Source organism: Cryptomeria japonica, chromosome 2 (assembly GCF_030272615.1).
Source record: "Cryptomeria japonica chromosome 2, Sugi_1.0, whole genome shotgun sequence".
Lineage (NCBI taxonomy): Eukaryota > Viridiplantae > Streptophyta > Pinopsida > Cupressales > Cupressaceae > Cryptomeria > Cryptomeria japonica.
Genome location: NC_081406.1, coordinates 225,066,822 through 225,086,785, shown reverse-complemented (window position 1 = coordinate 225,086,785; position 19,964 = coordinate 225,066,822). Strand labels below are relative to the sequence as shown.

The following is a 19,964-nucleotide window of genomic DNA, read 5'->3' as shown; positions in this document are numbered from 1 at the left end:
AAAGTTATATCTTTATTCCAGTGTCCAGAGTTGTCCATACATAATCTCTCTGTCGAGGTTCCAACCAAACAATATAAAGACCCGACGATTGGTCAAGTTGGCAACCGTCACCAACTTCCAACTACCCGACGGGAACCTCTCAGCGACAAACATAAACATAAACATAACACACTTATAAATATTATTCTTACTAACATACGTTATTTATTCCTAACAAAGGTTGACTCAACAATCCAAGACAACATAAAGTCAGCGCTCAAAATTTTCCTTAAGGACACCCCAAATGCCCCTTGCCTTGTTCATAAGACCCCCTTAAACCCGCTCATGGAAATAGAGGCCTTGTTTAAAAAAAGAAATAGAAAGTTGGATAGGCAAACCAAATGATTGATAAGTTCTAGTCGGCTTAATTGATAAGATGTGAATTCTGTAAAGAATTGGTATAAAAGGAGGTCAAATTCCTTCATCCAAGCAGAAATCAAGCCTGATCCGCAATAAATAATCAGTAGAGTAGACTTTTAGGCGAATTTGTAGAGGGGGGGATTTGTCACCTCCAAGATGATAAATCTCAGAGGACAAATCGATTTGCCGCTACCTCACTCAAACTGGTGCTAAGGATGAACCAGGGGATAAAAATGAAAAGCTAAGCTAATAGACTGCAGATGAGAGTCCCGGACGACTCTGTTGAGTCTCTGTCCTCAGGACGTGTGCGCGGAGCTGGGACACCAGCGTGACGCGCTGTCATCCAGTACAGACATAACATAGAAGCCGTACGGGGGTAGTGTAATATCCCGGATAATTTTTTTTTTTTTTAAGACCAATAATAATCATCAACCAACAGATAACCCGTTAAGGTTAGAAAGCATAAACTCAAAACTTGCCGAAAAATGCAACCCTTCCACTTTCTGATTACCAAGTGCCTAATATGGGAAGGTGAGAGCATACGGTGAATAGGGGATCGTTAGATCTCAAATTTGCTGAAAAGATAAAGTGAATACAATACTGGGCGGCAAGCCAGCCCCTTCCGCTTATCCAGCGGGAAAGCAAGAAACTTGGCGGTGAACCAACCAAGAGAAACATACAACAAACACAAATCACTCAATCACGATATTTCAGCTGGAGGACTGAATTACAAAAACTCAACTCAACTGCTTATGCAGCGGAAGGACCATTACAACCAATCATCACTCGACCGCTTATGTAGCGTGAGGACTGAATTACAATTAACTGATGTAGGCGGCAAGCCAACCTCTTCCACTTTTCAACTGGATGAGAGTTTACAAGCCAGAATGGGTTAGTAGTAGTACTACTTAACCTTAAAATAATAGAGAGAGTGAGTAGAAGAGAAATGCTGAACATCGGAGATAATAAACATGGAACTCTACTAACATCAAAACTAAAGGCAGGAAGCCTCTTCCACTTTTTAGCGGGATGAGAGTTTACAAGCCAGAATGGGTTAGTAGCACTACTACTTAACTTTACAATAACAAAGAGAGTGAGAGTAGAAGAGAAATGCTGAACATCAGAGATAATAAACATGAAACTCTACTAACATCAAAACTGCAGGTTGGAAATGCATAACCAATAGCCTTTGAACCCACTAAAACACTCATATCTCACTGAATTCATACCCAATTCACCCCAAAACAGTTCTAAACCAACACTATACGAGCAACAATGAAAACAAACCCAAGGTGAGCCATCAAAACACTCTCATTTATTTGGCACACATCCCAATGCACATCCTAAACCCCACGCCTAACCAGAGAATTTCGATTTACTCTAATAAATTCAATGCTCAATAAAACAGGCCACAAACTTACAGAATGTATCGCCAGTAGCAGTAAAGATGAATGAGCTAGTACCTAGAATGATAGAATCGCCAGGCCAAGAGGTATGAGCAAAATACAGTTTCAGCAACTCCGCGACCAGCAACCAAAAAACACTCCACAATCTGCAAAACTCACTCACCAACAACACTAGAAACACCAGGACACAGCTAGGTGCTATCTTCCAAGTACAAAACTGAGACTTAGCTAGGAAGCCACACTCCGAAGCTCAGATTTTCAGTTGCCAAACCGGCAGCATGACGATGCAATTTTCATAAGATAACAAAATGAGAGCCCAAGGCTCTTATTTATAACTTCTTACCCACCAAATTCAAATGCAAATGCTCACAAATATGCCCAAATTCGTCCTTCCCATTTGCATTTCATTAACCCAAGTGGACCCAAGGATGGCGCCGTACTTCAAGTCAAACTTCACGCCAAGCAAGCAAGTACCATGATTTATGACTTAGCAAATACTTTGTTGAATAAAATAACATCTCCCATTTTAATATTGGCGTCCCCTTTCCAGACATAAACAATTCGCCTAGCACTTAGGAGACATCATGTTATGCACAATTTCCAAGGTCATTAATCAGTAGTAAAAATAATCAAATTAATTAAATATTAAACCTTAGGATAAGGAAATAATATTTAATTACATCACTTATGACTCCAATACTGATTATTAACAAAAACTAGGATGAAGCTGAGCAAGGACGACCACTGAACTGCTGCAGGATCAGGATCCTGTCCACTGCCAAACATAGAAACACTCCATACTGCCACTTACTAAAAATAGTAAGTCATGAACTACTGCTCCGAAAAGCATGATCTTTGCACCTAGTGATAGAGCATGGAAAGCTCAGTAGGACAGTATCACCAAAACAACCAACCCCTGACTTACTAAAAATAGTAAGTTCTTGCCTCATCAATGTTTGACCCTCATTCTTCATTCCACATGGCCCACGGGTCTCAGGAATAGGCCAATGGACCATTGGAAGTACATCAACGAGAAGGGGCATTACAGGTAGCAGATACATTTATAATATTAAATAAACGTGGAAAAACAACAAGATAAACTAATAACACAATGAGAAATATTAGAATGACTTGAGAAGGGAGAAAAGAAGGAAGCTCACAACCGGTCCATGATATGAAGCCTCCCGCTAAATAATCTCCTTCTTATGATTATAAACCTGCACACAAGTATGAAGGAAAATGTTGGGGGATGTGTTTTGGAGTCTACCTCAGTTAGACCCTTGTTTTGGTGTTTCCACCTCCACGAACAACCTAGAGAGATAGATAGATCAAAAGATAAATAGCTAGAATGATAAAATGATTAAACAGATAGGGGATGTGATAAATCCCAAGATGCTCAATGACGAGATAGATAGAATGATAGAAAGATATTACCAAAGAGTCTTGAGAAAGCCAATGGAGTCGCAAAAGATTTTTGTGAGAGCATAAGAGTGCTGTAGCAAACTAGAGATTGCCGTAGCAAGCGAGAGAGAGCTGGAGAAAGCTGTGAGAGCTGAGAGCCCAAAGAATAAGAGAGATTATCTGTCGAATCTAGAGAGCTTGAATGGAGAGAAAAGATGGATTTAAAATGAGAGAAGAGGAGGGAAATAGATGGTCACGAGTTGTTTCAGAAGATTCCGAGCTGTTTCCACCGACATGTGCAAGTGAGAAGTGGAAAGGCGTGCTCAGAACTGACATTCGAACATTAAGATGTCACGGGACGAATGTGCGACGCGTGGACGTCCGCGCGACGCACTAGTGTCCAAATGAATCGCGCTCGAAAACAAGAAGAGACAAAGGAGACATGTGGCTAACAAGACTAACGCCACGAGGGAGCTGCTGAAAAGGGGCCTTGAGCATCCTAAGAGGCAAAAGGCTGATGCAAGGGCTGAAGTGAGCTTATTCAGGTGCTAGGGGAATGGACACCAAAGTGGTTACAAAAGATGTAGGTCAAATTACAAAGGGGTATGCAATTTTCGAGGCTACAAAATTGTAGCATGCAAAGGTGTGAATTTAGGACAGAACCAATCATAATCAGAAGCAACTTAAGGGACATCAGACTTGGAACCTTGTATTTGCGGACCTGAAAAGGTCATTTTCCTAGTCAAAATCAACATTTCCAGCCTCAAATATTCATTTCCATATCTGAAAGAGGGGTTTTGACACTTGATTGATGAAGAATTTGTGTTATTTTCATTTTTTAGATTGAGTTCATTTTATTAACATTACAATCTTCTTAATTCCAAAGTGTTTTCCTCTCAGGTTTGATGCAAGGGTGAAAGGGTGAGATGAGGACACAATACACAGAAGGACTCAGTAGTACAAGGTCTACTCTCCAAGGCAAGTACAAGATTGACATTTCAATAATGAAGTCAAGGAGGTGAATCAACATCATCACAACCTCAAAGATTCAATCACATGAAGGAGGCATCAAGGAAGGACACTACAAAGAGGAATATAGCAAAAAATGAAATTCTAAGTGCAAAGATCAGCATAAAGAGGGATACAATTACAAAAATCTTGAATTTCTCTCGGAAATCGAAGATCCCATGGTCAAAGTCCGAGACATTAAAGACATCATTGAGATGACACTACTACAAGGAAATCAATCACATCAAGGATATGTTCCACCTTCCAAGAGAACGTCAAAATGCATATATAGAAGGTTAGTGTGACATATTCCACATTCAAGAACTGCACTAAGCAATCCAAGTCTAAGACGAGGAATTTCAAGATCAAAATATCATAAGTAGGTGAATTCCTGAATGTCAACATGAAAGTGAAATGTGATCAAGGAGGTTGATAGTTTCAGAAGAGTTAATCAAAGTTAGAAACTTGATCACCAAAGATGATGCAATTTGGGAATATGATTTATCATATTCGTCAAAGGATGGATAATGTTGAGTATCAAGAGATATTGCCCAAAAGAAAAGACTTCTTTGTGATGATCTACGAGACAAGCATGATGAGTTGGCACCTAATCACATTGAACGAATCAAATTATTCAAAATCAAGGCGTCCAAGTTCAATGTACCTAATTCATCCTACAAGGAGGACAACTATACATGTAGCACTACATCAAATATTGTTTAATGTACCTAATCTTATCTCTCATTGGTCCGAATTCAAGGAAGGGACATGTGTCCAAAGCAATGTAAATTTCTCATTGATTGAAGAGGAGTTAGTTGTAACTAACTCTAATTAGGGTTTTATTGTTAAATCTTGGTCATTGATCTCAAATCAATTTGGGCCATTCATTTGTAATTGGGATGTTTATATAAGGCATTGCCTTCTCATTTGTAAAGGTTAATAGTTAGTAGACAGTTGATAGTTCGTAGTTAGTAGTAGCTAGAAATTGTTGCCAAGACTCGATGGAATAAACATACTTCTTTCATTGAAGATATGGTGGATTTTGTGTATTATTTCAACATGTTGCATGGTTTTATGTTCTCAAATTTAGTTGAAGTTCATTGATTATAATAGAGAAATGTGAAGATGCTTGATGGAATTCTGGTTTATACCATTTGGAATTTGTTGATTGCAAATTGTAGTGTATGGTTAGTCAGAACCCGATTTAGCATTAGTTTGATTGTGGATGTTCACTTGAATTGCGCTAGTATTGGGTATTTGGATGAATATTTTACAATATGAAAATCCTTTGTTTGCTTTGGAGATTGCATTTGTTTTGTGTATTTGTTTCCTCATGGTGAAGCAAGGGTTGATTATGGAATCCATCTATCTAAGCACTATCCTTTATCATTATTGCTCTTAGTTTTAAATTAGATTTTCTTAACCTTTCATTTTTTGTCTTTTTTACTTTCGAATTTAGTTAAGTGTTCACGTTTTGGTGAAATGTAAGTCCCTTTGCGTTACCAGCATTATCACATCATATACATTGAGTTTGTCCAACGTTAAAGTTGATTATTCACATTGTAAACCTTGGAGTTTCCTTATTTGATGACGAAGTTTACCATTCGAGGCTTCCTTGTTCAAGAGAGGATAGAATACAGTATTTTATTTTTTGTTTGAGTTGTCATAAAAAACACATCAACAAAATTGGGAGAGGAGGGGGGCCTGCACAACAAGGTTTGGATTGTGGAATTAAAGTGAAGTTATCTCAAGTCCTTTTCTCTACCCTCCTCTATGCTCGATAGAATTACCACAAGAAGGAAGGTGAGAACACTGGATCATCAATCGGACTTGCAAAAGAAAGAAAGCAGTTCACGTTCAAATCTACCTCAAGTAGGAACCAGAATGAGCTTTCAAGCTACATTTGAGATATGTTATATCTCCTTTATGTTCAAAAAATCCCCAAAAAGTGAAAAAATTGAAAAAACCAAAAAAATTAGAAAATCAGAAAATTCAAAAAGATTTCTCAATGGATGGGCAACAGTTTCATGTCATGATCCGCATGGCCAAGATGATCATCAAGTTGATATTCTTCAACTTTGGTAGACTTTGAATGTGCAGTTACACCCATGAGGTTTGCTTGAATTTGTATTGCCAAGGAAGTGTAGAATCCACAAGACAACTGAACATGACGAGTTGCATTGTTTAACATTTTTGTCAAGAGTGGAGTTAGCACTATAAGGAAAACTCTTCTTTTGGGATATCTCCAAGTCGGAGGTATTTGTCAAACCTGACAATTTCAATGCTCCACAATGTAATGACGAATTCACAAGATTCAGAGGGTTGATTGAAAATTAGTTGAGTCTTGATGATGAATTATTCCAAGAAAGTATCTTGCCACCTTGATGGTGCAGGATTCATAATGCACCCAATTCAAAATTTGCTTGTTCATTATGTCAAGAGGCCATCAACCAAGTAAGATGCCAGTTTGGACTATTAGAATTATCAGACGAGCATTCAGTTTTGCAACAAGAGGAGGATCCAAATGAGGAATTGCAAGTGGTTCCAAGTTGAGAAATTTGAAGCATCATTAGAGAGAATGATCAAATAAACATTGTAATGGAGCAAAAAAATGTAGAACAATTCAAAGGGGTGCTAAGTCTATTTCCAAAATGTCTCAAGAAGAACTGGTGGATGAAAATTTACATGTCATGTATGTGAGTGGAATGATACATCAGCAATTTTGACCTCTTGAAGCTGTCGAGGATCTCTTATCATACAATGCGTTGGGGAATAGCAAGCAAGAACCTCCATTTGAGGATAAAGCATGCTAGGTTGTCTCTTTCGTTACCTTTAATTTTTGAAGGTTATATCCTGGATTATGGAAATTTAGGAAAAGCAACTTGTCTGTGGATAATCATGGAACTTAGTAATTGTCATTGTTAATAATTTGGCATGAAGTTTTGATTGAGTATGAAAGTTGCATAGTGAGAGGCCTTTTCTTGGAACACAAGGATGAATTTGCAAAACTTTGAAGCATCACTTTTGCCATGTTGCTATTGCACATTTTGAAAAGTCATGTTAGGTCATGTACATATTTCGGTCTTTTAAGTCGTGTTCATTCTAGGAGTCTTGTATATAGTTTTAGAGTAGGTTTTCTTTTTGTGTGTCTAGGAGTCTTGTATATAGTTTTAGAGTAGGTTTTCTTTTCGTGTGTTTTAGTTTAGTGGTTTTGTTGAGCCTAGTTAATTTGCCTTGGGTCATTTGTCTCGAGATTGTTTAAGTGGCTCAGGAGGTTTAGTGGTCGGTTCATTTTCCCTAGTTTAGTTTGCTTTATTTTGTTTAGTTAGCTATTCCTTAGTTTAGTTTCTTTTTGGGAACTTTTTTTTTGAGAAAGGCGTTGTGTTATTTTCGCATGTGTTGGCACAATTTTGATTCTATGTCCGACTCATTTCATGGATAACGACCTGTGAAATTCTTTAGAATCCGAGGTTTATTCTTCTCCAGCTTTATCATTTGGTTAGGATTTGTTGTCGACTCAGAAGGAAATCACCTTTTCTGTCTTGAGACTGATATCTTGTGATTATGATATTTTACACATTAAATTAGTTGCTCTAAGTCATTGTGGTTTCTTACGTGAAGTCGTGACTAGTGATAAATCTTAAATCCTATTTCAGCACCACTATAATTCTTAGACCCATTATAAGCTTCATTGCTTATGAGCCAATTGCAAAATGTGAAAAAAGAGAGACAATATCAAGGAAAAAAAAATGAAGAAAGAGAAGCAAAAAAGGAAAATAATGCAATGAAAGAAATATCGAAGTATTTGTCTTTGGGAACATGTGAATAACTCCATCGGGCCTATGGATGCTCGACTGGCAATGGAGCAATATTCATGAGATTACAACGATTACCTCATTGGGGATACAGATGCTCGTTGGCAGCGAGGCTCTATCTAGGATGCTTCGGAAGTTAGGGCTACTAATATAGCTGCTCACTGTGAATTCTAAGGTTCACAATGTTATTGTGAGTTGGAATGAATACATTTGCACACACCTGGGTAATTAGAGATGAGGTGCCTTGATCCAATTTGTGATTTTTCTTTTCTTTTGAGTATGTTTCCTGGTTATTTGATAGGTTGGAAGGAATTATCTAGGTGTTCTAGGTATGGAATGAGTGTCTTTGAAATGTTCAAGAATATTTATTCAAATTGGCACTACATGTTGTGATGTTTTCGCACATCACCCCATTGCAAATGGGGACCCCCACTTTTTCGCATGCTAGATTAGGTGTTTTAGCTTAGTTGTCTTTAGCTTGGCAAATACTTGTTTTTGCGTTTGCCTGTGATAAGGGTTTATTCTTGCCGGTTCGGGAAAGAGTGTTTCAACCCATCCTTGAAATGAGTTAGAATGTAAGGTTTTTCCTTGAAGGTGTGGTGTAGTTAGGAAGACATTTTGAGTCTAGAATCCTCAATCAAGTGTCAGGACCAAGGATTGAAATTGAAATGCAAGATGTCATTTTTTGTCAGAAGTTGTAAAATCTTGTCAATCTTGTCAAAATGTCAAAAATTGTCAAACTTGCAAAATGTTGTCATAGGGTGAGAAATGTTGTCAATGTTGCAATTTATTGTCATAGTTGTGAAAGTGTGAAAAGTGTTGCAAGGTTGTCAAAGGGGGTTTTAGGTTTTGAAATGTTTAGTATGAAGAAAGGGTGAAAAATCTTGACAATGTGACAATCTTGACAAGGGAATTCCTTGTCAAGATTGGATTTTCTGACCTTGATAGGATAGGGAACATGGAGAATTTTGTGAAAGTCCTTGTCTAGGTGTGGAAATTTAGAGTTAGAATTTAAAATCTAAGGATGAAGTGTGGAATGCAAAGGCAATATATAGTTTTCCCTCAAGCAACGTCACGGGCATTCCCCTTGTCTTTCGTCACATCATAAACAGGCCTTGCATTTTGTCCTTCTCTAATGTGCATTGGCGCCTAGTTTTACTTGTGTCCATGCAACTTCAAATCCTTCTTGGCATTGTCCCTATGAAGCATAAAAAGATGCCCTAGTCCTTGCCCATTGGCCACATCAAAATGTGCCCTTATCGATCCTTGGGTGATGTGAAATCGCACCTACATCAAGTCCTTCACTACCTTCAAATTGCGCCTAGCGTCTTGCCTAATCCTTGGGGGCTCCTAAAGTGAACCTACTTCTTTTGTCCCCTTACTCCTTAAACTCCCACCTTGATTTGTCCATGAACACATGTCAAATGCTCCTATCTTTTAGTCCGTGGACCCATCTCATATTCCCCTAGCATATTTGTTCCCGCCACCATCTATTTACCACCTAGGACATGGGGTTTAGTCCCCTAGCATGCCCTAAAATCTGCCTTACCAAGTCCTTTGTACTTGTTTAAATGTTGACCCGAAGTTTGAAGAGTTTTATAACAAACTCTTGCAACAGGACAAATGGAAGAAACGGTTTGGTAGGAGTAATATAGTCAGTGTGAACGAGGCTTTTACTGCCAAAGACAAAGCTGAAGGCAAGTCATCTCAGCAGAAAGGATGAGGTAAATCTGGGGATAGTTTCGAGAATTTGAAGAACATCACATGTCATTATTGTGGTAAGCTTGGTCATATGAAGAAACACTGTAGAAAGCTGGCTGATCAGAAATCCAACCAGGGAGGGTCTAACAGAAAGCCCATGTTGTAGAGCATTCTGAGCAAGAGTCTGCCTTCTATGCATTTATGGCCAAATGACTAACAGATAATGTGAATCTTTTGCTTGGTATATTAGTTAATGGAGTATGAGGCTTGCTCAGATTCAGTGATCTTTAGTGGTGGTGAAGAGTATACAGTTTTCGGTAAGGTAAAGGCAATGTTCAAATTACATTTGGTGGGAGAAATCTGATTTTTTTCATTGTTTACTATACTTTGGGCATGGATCTCAATTTGGTCTCCATGAGTTAGATTATGCAACACTGTCTAGAGTTGAATGTCACTTTCAGTGCACATAAGTGTCATATTGTTGACAAGGAGTCCAAGAAAATGATTACAATTGGCCTCTAAGATGATGGCTTGTATAGGCTGGTTGATATTGGAGACTCTCAGGAGCATGCAATGGTTGTAAAGAGTTCATCCATTAGTACTCTTTGGCATCAATGCTATGGGCATCTCAAGCTATCATACCTCTCTTAGTTGGCTCGATAGAATTTGGTAGAAGGCTTACCTAAGATTCACCAATAGACACATGGTGTGTGCGGAGCTTGCCAAGCAGAGAAGCAACATCAATCTCCATTTTCAGATGGACAAGCTTGGAGAGCATCAAAGGTCCTCAAGCTAGTTCGTGCGGATGTTTGTGGACCAATGAATACTGCATCAATCACTAGTGCTACGTATTTCCTCTTTTTTTGTTGATGCTTTTAGTAGGAAAACGTGGGTGTTTTTTCTCAGGGAAAAATCAGATGTGTTTAATGAATTCTAGAATTTTAAAGCATTAGTTGAAAAAGAGTTAGGATGTCCAATCATCAGTCTTAGGTCAGATAATGGTGGTGAGTTCATTTCAAATGAATTCATCAACTTTAGTTTACCACGGTATCAAGTGTAAACTTAGCACACTCTATGTAATGTCCCTACTAGTTAGGGATCACTATCCTGCAAAACAGATTGTTAGAATATGACAGATATATATATATATATATATATATATATATATATATAATTTACTTTGCCAAAAATACTTAATTAACATAATCACAATTTTCATCTATTAAAAAGGATACGAATGCCATACGGCAATATGTCATTAGGTGGTCGTGAGGCTCGCCTTCTTGGAACCCATCTTGGTTCCAAGCCCTCCAGGAAATCGAAGATGAATCCGATTCCTGTCTTGAATGTAATTTCTTACATCCAAGCCCTCCAGGAAATCGAAGGTGAATCCAATTCCCGTCTTGAATGTAATTTCTTACATCCAAGCCCTCCAGGAAATCGAAGGTTAATTCGATTCCTATCACACCCAAGCCCTCCAAGGAAGACCCTATGTCCATTCCTTGCCTTGGGTGATGCATCCCATCATCCAAGTCCTTAGAGTGGACCTGCCAGATCCGCCTCTTCTTGGTTGAATTTAGTCCACCAAGCCATACATATGCATATAGATATTCAGTATATACTGCCCTAGGGATTATCATAATCACTCCTTTAGACTAAGGGAGTTTCCTCCCTATAGCCTCCATCATGTGATAACATTTATAATATATTTTTGCCTTTATTCCTATTTTCCTATTCCATATTCCATATGTACATATTCCTGATTTAACATGTATTTTCTACATATATTCCTTAAAAATGTTCATTAACCCATATTCACATATATTCCTACTAAGCATTGACATATATTCGTTAGCATATGTTAGTACAAGTTCACTAACATACGCTTTATACTTATTCCTTAATACCTAAAATCCATTCATTGATGTGTTCATTAAAGCATTTATTATCATGAATATTATATATACATTAATTACCTACCTTCATTACCTATCGATTAGAATAATCATTCATTAATGCATTTATTATAATATTAATTATTTACATCCATTAATTATTTATATCCATTAAAATATACAATAATTAACATTACATATACCTTACCTATATTCAATGATATATATATATATATATATATATATATATATATATATATATATATATATATATATATATATATATATATATTACATGTTAACTAATTACATCCTTTAGTATCTGTAATATTTTACCCCTTACCTGTTTGCCCGCAACAGAAGTCCCGTTCACTGAATATCTCCACCGCTCTACCTCCTGTCCTCCCTTCCTATTTCTTACTACTGCGGTTGCCTCCCCTTAATACCCCGTGAAGGGTTGTACCCTTCCACGGTCCCCTTCCGCATGAGGGGGTTTACATCAGGTGATAACGTAGGGGTTATTACACCCTAACTGTATCAAGCATCAACTTACCATACTCTATACCCCCTCAACAAAATGGTGTTGTTGAGTGGAGGAACCATAGTATTACCGAAATGGCTCGTTGTATGCTGGAGAATAAAAATGTTCCAAAGAAGTCTTGGGTTGAGGCAGTGTATACTGCACTCTCCCTTATTAATTGGTCTCCTACATGGGTCATCAAGAAGATGACCTCAAAGGAAGCTTGGTTTGGGAGGAAACCAAAAATCAGCCATCTCAAGGTTTTTGGTTCTATTGCATACGTTTGGATTCCAGATGCTAAGAAAACCAAACTGGATTCCAAAAGTTAGAAGTTGATGCTTACAAGATACAGTGACAACAATAAGGCCTATTAGGTTATTGATGTGGACACGGATCATCCAGCATTCAACAGGGATGTTATTTTTGATGAAGAAGCTAGGCCTTTTCAACTCTCTTCTACAGTCAATTGTCTTGAAGATCAGCCTTTGTAGGCTAAAGACTTGGGTGTTCTGCTTCCATTAGCTCCACCTAAAAGGTGGGATTATGATGATTTTGACCTTGTGGAATCTCCTAGGCAAGTACCCATACCAACAAATTTTCCTCAGGACAACTTGGATGAACATCCAAATGATTTAATTCCAGGCAGCCCAAGTCATGATGGTTACATTGATTTTGAAGAAGATGCATCTACCTTGTGACCTAAGTGGTGGGAAAAACTCATTGGTCATGTTTGTGATAATGAATTGGTTGAGGGTAGATCATCTAGAGGTAAGAGCAAGTAGAGTATCGAGAACTTTTCTCTTATGGCCAATATTCAAAATGTTTATGGGGCTCGGGATTACTCAGAGGTTAAAGGCAAACTTGAATTGGAAAAGGCTATGGAATCTGAACATCATAGTCTTTTGAAAAACAATACTTGGGTTTTCTCAGATCCTTCCTCTAGGGAAGAAACCCATCGGCTGCAAATGGGTGTACAAAGTCAAGTACAAAGCTGATGGAACCCTTGACAAATACAAAGCACAATTGGTGGCTAAGGGATTCATGCAGAGATAAGGAATAGACTATGAGGAGACCTTTGCTCCTACAACAAAGATGAACACCATTCATTTTGTTCTAGCCATTGTAGCACAGTTTGGCTGGAAAGTCCATCAAATGGATGTGAAAAGTTCCTTCTTCAATGGAGATTTGGAGGAAGAAGTTTACATGACATAGCCTCAAGGTTGTAGACTAGTGAAGGCTCTTTATGGCCTTATGTAGGCCCCCAAGACATGGTACATAAAGATTGGCAGGTATTTGGATGCACATTGCTTTCAACGAAGTACTTCAGATCCCAACTTATACATCCAAAGCATTGGTAGTGACATCATTCTTCTTGTCATCTATGTGGATGATATTATCATTACTAGTAGTGGGGCACATTTGCTTGAGCAAATCAAATTGAAATCGATATGATAGATTCAGGCCTTCTGCATTATTATCTAGGTGTAGAATGTTGGTATACATGTGGTAGTATTTTCATTTGTCAGTCTAAATATGCTAGGAGTTTGCTAGACAAGTTCAAAATGGTAAATTGTAAAATCTTGTCTACGCCTATGGAGAAAGGACTGAAACTTTTAGCAAAATTAGACTCTCCTTACAGCCTCTAGAACTGATTTGAGTTATGTTGTGAGTTACATTTTTCATTTCATGACAAGCCCAAAGGCAAAACATTGGGTTACAGCAAAGTGGGTATTGCTATATGTGAAAGGGACACTTGACTTTGGTATTTTGTATGGTAGAAGCAAAGATCCTAAGCTGGTTGGTTTCACAGATTTAGATTGGGTAGGTTCTATTGATTACAAAAAGTCTACTTTATGATATGTTTTCAGTTTTGGTATAGGTGTAGTCACATGGACCAATAAGAAGCAACAGGCAGTAGCTCTTTCCTTGACGAAAGTTGAGTATCGGTGAACTGTGAAAGCAACATGTGAGGCAATATGGTTTCAGAGGATGCTTTCTAACATGAAAATGTCTCAAGTAGGGCCTTCACCCTTGTTTTGTGGTAACCAAGGGCTGCTAAAGCTTGCCAAAAATCCAGTCTTCTACTAGCGTACAAAACATATTGAGCTTCATTGTCACTTCAGATGACAACTTGTTGAGGATGGATCAATGATGTTGCAGTATGTTGAAACTTAGGATCAGATTGCAAACATTCTTACCAAGTCCATGAGTCTAGACAAATTTGGTGTTGTTAGTAGAATGACCATTAAGGGACGGTATTAAAGTGATATTGTTATATTTAGCTTGTAAGGTTCATTTTAGTCGTTTAGTTAGTTTTTAGTAACTTTGCTTATTTCTTTTTTTTTTTTCGGTAAGTGCTATCTTTATGGGGATAGCTCACTCTATTGATTGAATGAATACTTACATAGGATATATCCATATTGTTTCCATCAGCCCAACTATTACACCTTTAAAAATTTGACCACACCCAAAAACACGTAGATCATTTGGATAACTTTTAATACAAAAATGCAAGCCCATACCCCATGCTCAATAGCGTGGAAGAACTACCCTTAGAAATCCAATTGTGATCAGATCCCCGAATGGTTTTGAGAACAGAAAAATCATTGTTAACCACCCCCGCTTAATATGCCTCCCAGGACGCCTCCACGGAGGTTTTCATCTCTCGATTTCCTCTTCTTGCCGCTTGAAGGACCCGGTTCTTCTTTTGTAGCTATATTTTCTTCCTCTTCCTTCGCAATGTTAATGACCTCAAAGTATGCACCAAGAGGCTGATTCAATTGACAAATATCAAGTTCCAGGTTCGCATTGGCCACTTGCAGCCAATTGTAGTGGACCACAAACCCATCCGCTACTTCGAAACATTTCTCTGTAGAACCCAGAGAGTCCACTAGAAGACAAAAAACCAACTGGTAGATGAAATCATGAAACCATCATGCCAATGTCTACCGTTCCCCATAGCTGGCCGCAATAATCATTCTCAATGCTACCAAAGTCTCCTCACAATCGATATTGAAAAGACGACGACATTGTTCTCCAAGGCTCTCCTCCCTACAAAGACAACTTAAACCGAGTTTGTTTGCCATCACCCTATCCTTCTAGTGTCGGACCAAGTCAATCACACCGCTCCACAATATGGTTAAACCCTTCTATTTCTCTATTAAATAGGCAGCAATAGATGTGATCTAAACTTTCGTTTATTTCTTGTTCTCGATCGTTTTTTGTTTTAGAAACATCATTTGTAATCTCTATTTAAGAAGTCCTCTGCTCCTTTGTAATTAATTGATTAATAATTCATTATAGTTGTGTTTGTTTGTATATTTTTAGTTCTGACTAAATCTTGTTAATATTACCTCTAGGAACACCCTTTTAGGTCTAGCTAATACCATAGTAAAGGAGAGATTATTCACTCTTAGCAACTATCCTATTAACACTCACAATTTAATCAAACTAATTGATTAAGTTGTCCAAAAATTAATATTATTACGAAAGGGATGACTTTAATTGATTAAATTAATTATAAAATAGAGTGAAAGTAATAAAATAATAAAATAAGTCACTTTATTAAATAAAGTTTTCTAGTTATGACAAATATTCATGTTGGCCTAATCTTCTAGAAAGTGCCTAGAGGTCTTTATAAGGAGGTTCCTGGGGCTGTAGTAAGGCATGCTTATTAATTTGTGTGTGATAGTTTATGAGAAGCTTACGACGGAAACCTTCAATTGATCAACAAGGGTTGGACGAAAACCTGACTCTTCTTTGGGTGGATTTATGACGGAGTTCACAACTGGGACAAATTTGTGAAGTCTTCATTCGAAGACATTTGCAGTAATAAAGATATGTTTTGAGTTGAATTATTTTATATCTGCATATGATTTGGGATATAAGGGTATTTAATTCTAAATATTATTTTTGCTGCTTGTGAACTCTGTTGTAATACTGTGGACCTGATTCTTTACTAGCTCTCTCTACCTTGTAGTTGTTTATTTTGAATTTTTTCTATGAATTTTAGTTTATTTGCATTTATAGTTTTATTTAAAAAGGTTTGAAGTGTTAAGGGAAATTAATTAAATTCCTATTAAATCTTTTTTCACTGTTTCTGTTGCTGCATTGACTGTGATCCTTCACAGTTGTTCCTCAACGGCTAATTAATCAGTTTTAATATTGTTGAGAGAACTGTTATTCATTTAGCTTGAGCTTCTGTCAATTGAGAAACGATGGTCTCCCATTGTTCATTGTTCTTCCATCATTTTGGTCTCCCATCCTGCGCATTGTTAGAAAAGTCTGCTTTGTAGACACCTTGTTCAGTTCATTTGTTGTCTGGGACAATTGACATTGTTGATACTAGATTTTTTTGTGTAATGTTGTTCATATCAGACAAATAAATGATTGCTTTTTGTAATGTTTTTGACACGGGACAAATAAATTTCGTAGTGACTTTCTTGCATTCATTTATCATTTGTTGTTGTTGTAAAACTGGTGTATCTCATTCCTTGATGCCAAAATGGCAGAAACGTGCTCCTATCCTTACCAAAAGTCAAACCTTTTGTTGCTTTTATGTTATTTTTTTTGTGAAATTTGTTGTTTTAGTTTTTTTTCTTTAGGTGCAATTTGAAACAAATTTAATTTTTATTAAACTTTTTTCTTTTTTTTTTTGGATTTTGTTGTTGATCAATTATGATGGTTGCGCTTGTTATAATGCTTTCTTAAAATGGAAAATATTAATCACCACAGATTTGAGTTTGCCGAAGTTCTGCGAACATCGTCAAGTAGCATTACAATGGCAGGATTTATTTTAGAACTATATCTTGTTGGACAAATCTTTTGCAAAGTCTGTTGAATGTAAAATTTAAAACAGGCTTCTTGTATTAAACTTTGATGAGTCAAGAGGTCATGATTGTACGCCGTATTTGATGATGATTGGTTTTGTTTTATGTTGTTAGTTGTTCTAGGTTACTTAATGCAATTCGTAAGGGTGCCTCTATTCTCATAACTCTTTGTACAACAATAGATAGTCTTTCATGAAATTGAATTAGTTTGTCAAAAATAAGCTAAACCCCATAAGCAGTTTCTCTAATTTGGTTGTTTTTGCAGGATTTATTGGATATGGCTTCTTCTTCAGTTGAATGTCTTACAAAGACATCTAAGACAAGAAGAATGAAAAGCAAGGTTGGCCTAACAGATCCTAATAAGGTGAGAAACAAGTGTCATGGTTTGGAATTGACAGTGTCTTTATATGTTTCATTGAAGAGTTCAGATGATGTCAATGATAAATCCGATTTGAACAGTTTTTGGTGCTAGTGTTTGTTGGATATCTAATTACCAACATCATTCATTGAAATGTGGCTAAGGTTGCCTCTATTTTCATAAATTATCATTGTACAACAATAGAGAGTCTTTCATGAAATTGAATTAGTTTGTTAGAAATAAGCTGAACCCCATGAGCAGTTTCTTTAGTTGGGTTGTTTTTGCAGGATTCAGTGGATACTGCTTCTCCTTCAGTTGAATGTCTTACAAAGACATCTAAGACAAGAAGAATGAAAAGTAAGGTTGGCCTACCAGATTTTAATAAGGTGGGAAACAAGTGTCATGGTGCGGAAGTGACAGTGCCTTTGTCTGTTGCATAGTAGATTTCAGATGATGTCAAAGATAAATTCATTTTTGAACAGTTTTTGGTGCTAGTGTTTGTTGGATATCTAATTGCCGATGTCATTCATTGAAATATGGCTAAGGGTGCCTCTATTCTCATAACTTATCATTGTACAACAATAGAGAGTCTTTCATGAAATTGAAGTAGTTTGTCAAAAATAAGCTGAACCCCATGAGCAGTTTCTTTAATTGGGTTGTTTTTGCAGGATTCATTGGATACTGCTTCGCCTTCAGTTGAATGTCTTACAAAGGCATCTAAGACAAGAAGCATGAAAAGCAAGGTTGGCCTAAAAGATCTTAATAAGGTGAGAAACAAGTGTCATGGTGCAGAATTGACAGTGCCTTTATTTGTTGCATAGAAGAGTTCAGATGATGTCAATGATAAAGTCATTTTTGAACAGTTTTTGGTGCTAGTGTTTGTTGGATAACTAATTACCAATGTCATTCATTAAAATATGGCTGGAAAAATCAGCTTTTTGTGCATTATATCTTTTCTTTGAAACGGTTTCATGTCTTGTAACCTTTTTGCAGGAGATGATTCAGGTTTCTTCTCTATTAGAGGAACCTGTTGGAAAGTATAGCAAATCTAAAGAGACAAGAAGGAAGCTTAAAGTCACAGATTCTAATGAAGCAAGAAACCTTATTTGTGTTCTGTTTTTCTTTATGATTTCATTCTACAACAATTAAAATGCTATAAGATTGCATGCTGCGTCATTTATAATGCTTAAAAAACTTCAATTAGTTGTTTACAATCTATCTATTCATTTCACAACAATTGAGAGAATAGCCAAATTTTGTATGCAGTCTTCTGTAACTAAAAATGAATTTCTTCAAACAAACTGAAATGTGAATGCTTGTTTATAAGAAATTGCTTTGATTGGGATGTGCCAATTTCATTGAAAGCCTCTTTTCCAATGCAGGAACCTCTTGAAAAGCCATCTACTTCAAGGAGAAGAAGAAAACTTCAAACAGATCCTGATGAGGTGAGAATTAAATTTCTAGATATGTAGCTGGCAATGCCCATATTTGTTGAAATATTTGGCGGAGTTTAGATCCATCAAAATTTCATTTTCTATTAGTTTCTTTATTTGGACCTTATTTAGTATGTGTTTTACATTGCCATTGTTTCTGTATACTAACCTTGTGTACATTTGGTTTCTTGTCCTGAACCCTTTTCACAGGATCCACATACAAACTCATCAAAGAAACTTGTTGGAAAGGCCATGGTATCAAAGAAATCGAGAGGGAAGCTTGATATGATAAATTCTAATGAGGCAAGAACTTTTTTGTTTGGTTTGTTTCAGTTGGTAGTGCTCTTATATGTGATAATCTACTGGAAGCCTAATCCTTTTGTTCATAAGAGGGGGATCATATTTCTTTCAATAATTGTATGTAGTTGTTTGTTTGTTGCTTGGCAATATTAAACACTGTTAAAAGAGTGTCTTGGTCTTCCTAGCTTTGGTAAATTGAAATAGTTATCGTACATGTCAGGCTTGCAAAACTCGGCGAGCCATTAAAAAACTCGCGAGTAATCGCGATCCAGAATGGCGCGCGAGTTAATCGCGGAAATACTTGTCGCGATTTTTTCATATAGTCGCCGCAATTTTTTTGACAAATACTCGCCGTTAATCGCCAAAACCTGCCCGAAAACGCGGCACAAAACGCGAAAAAAATGCGACTTAAGTCGCAGGCAAAAAAAAAAACCTAAGTCTTTATTCCATTTCGCGCGACTCCGGAAGGCAAAAAACGCCACGCGATTTCGGATTTCCAGTAGGGTTTGCATTTGCACGCGCGACCAGGTTTTTACTTGTTTATTCGTGATCTTTTTGTATTGTTTTATTTCGAATTCACAGTCATTTTAAATTTTAATCGAATGACTGTGTAATACACAGTCATTTGAAATGACTGTGTATTACACTGTCAAAATGACTGTGTATTGTTTACATTTGCACGCGCGACCAGGTATCTTTTTGTATTGTTTTATTTCGAATTCACAGTCATTTCAAATGACTGTGTAATACACAGTCATTTTGACTGTGTAATATTACACAGTCATTTGAAATGACTGTGTATTACATAGTCATTTCAAATGACTGTGACTGTGTAATGATGACTGTGTAATATTACACAGTCATTTCAAATGACTGTGTATCATCATTACACAGTCACA

The 19,964-nt window shown here is 37.0% G+C and overlaps 1 protein-coding gene across 1 annotated transcript in view; it reads left to right on the top strand.

Moving 5' to 3' along the window:
* Positions 1-19,354, top strand: part of LOC131048686 (uncharacterized) — a 156,662-nt gene extending 137,308 nt beyond the window's left edge. Inside the window, exons 9-15 of the mRNA XM_059213996.1 lie at positions 17,240-17,338; positions 17,620-17,718; positions 18,001-18,099; positions 18,326-18,424; positions 18,715-18,777; positions 18,976-19,068; positions 19,286-19,354. Coding sequence (XP_059069979.1) covers positions 17,240-17,338; positions 17,620-17,718; positions 18,001-18,099; positions 18,326-18,424; positions 18,715-18,777; positions 18,976-19,068; positions 19,286-19,354 — 621 coding nt within the window. The remainder of the gene's footprint in view (positions 1-17,239; positions 17,339-17,619; positions 17,719-18,000; positions 18,100-18,325; positions 18,425-18,714; positions 18,778-18,975; positions 19,069-19,285) is intronic.
* The last annotated feature ends 610 nt before the right edge of the window (positions 19,355-19,964 follow it).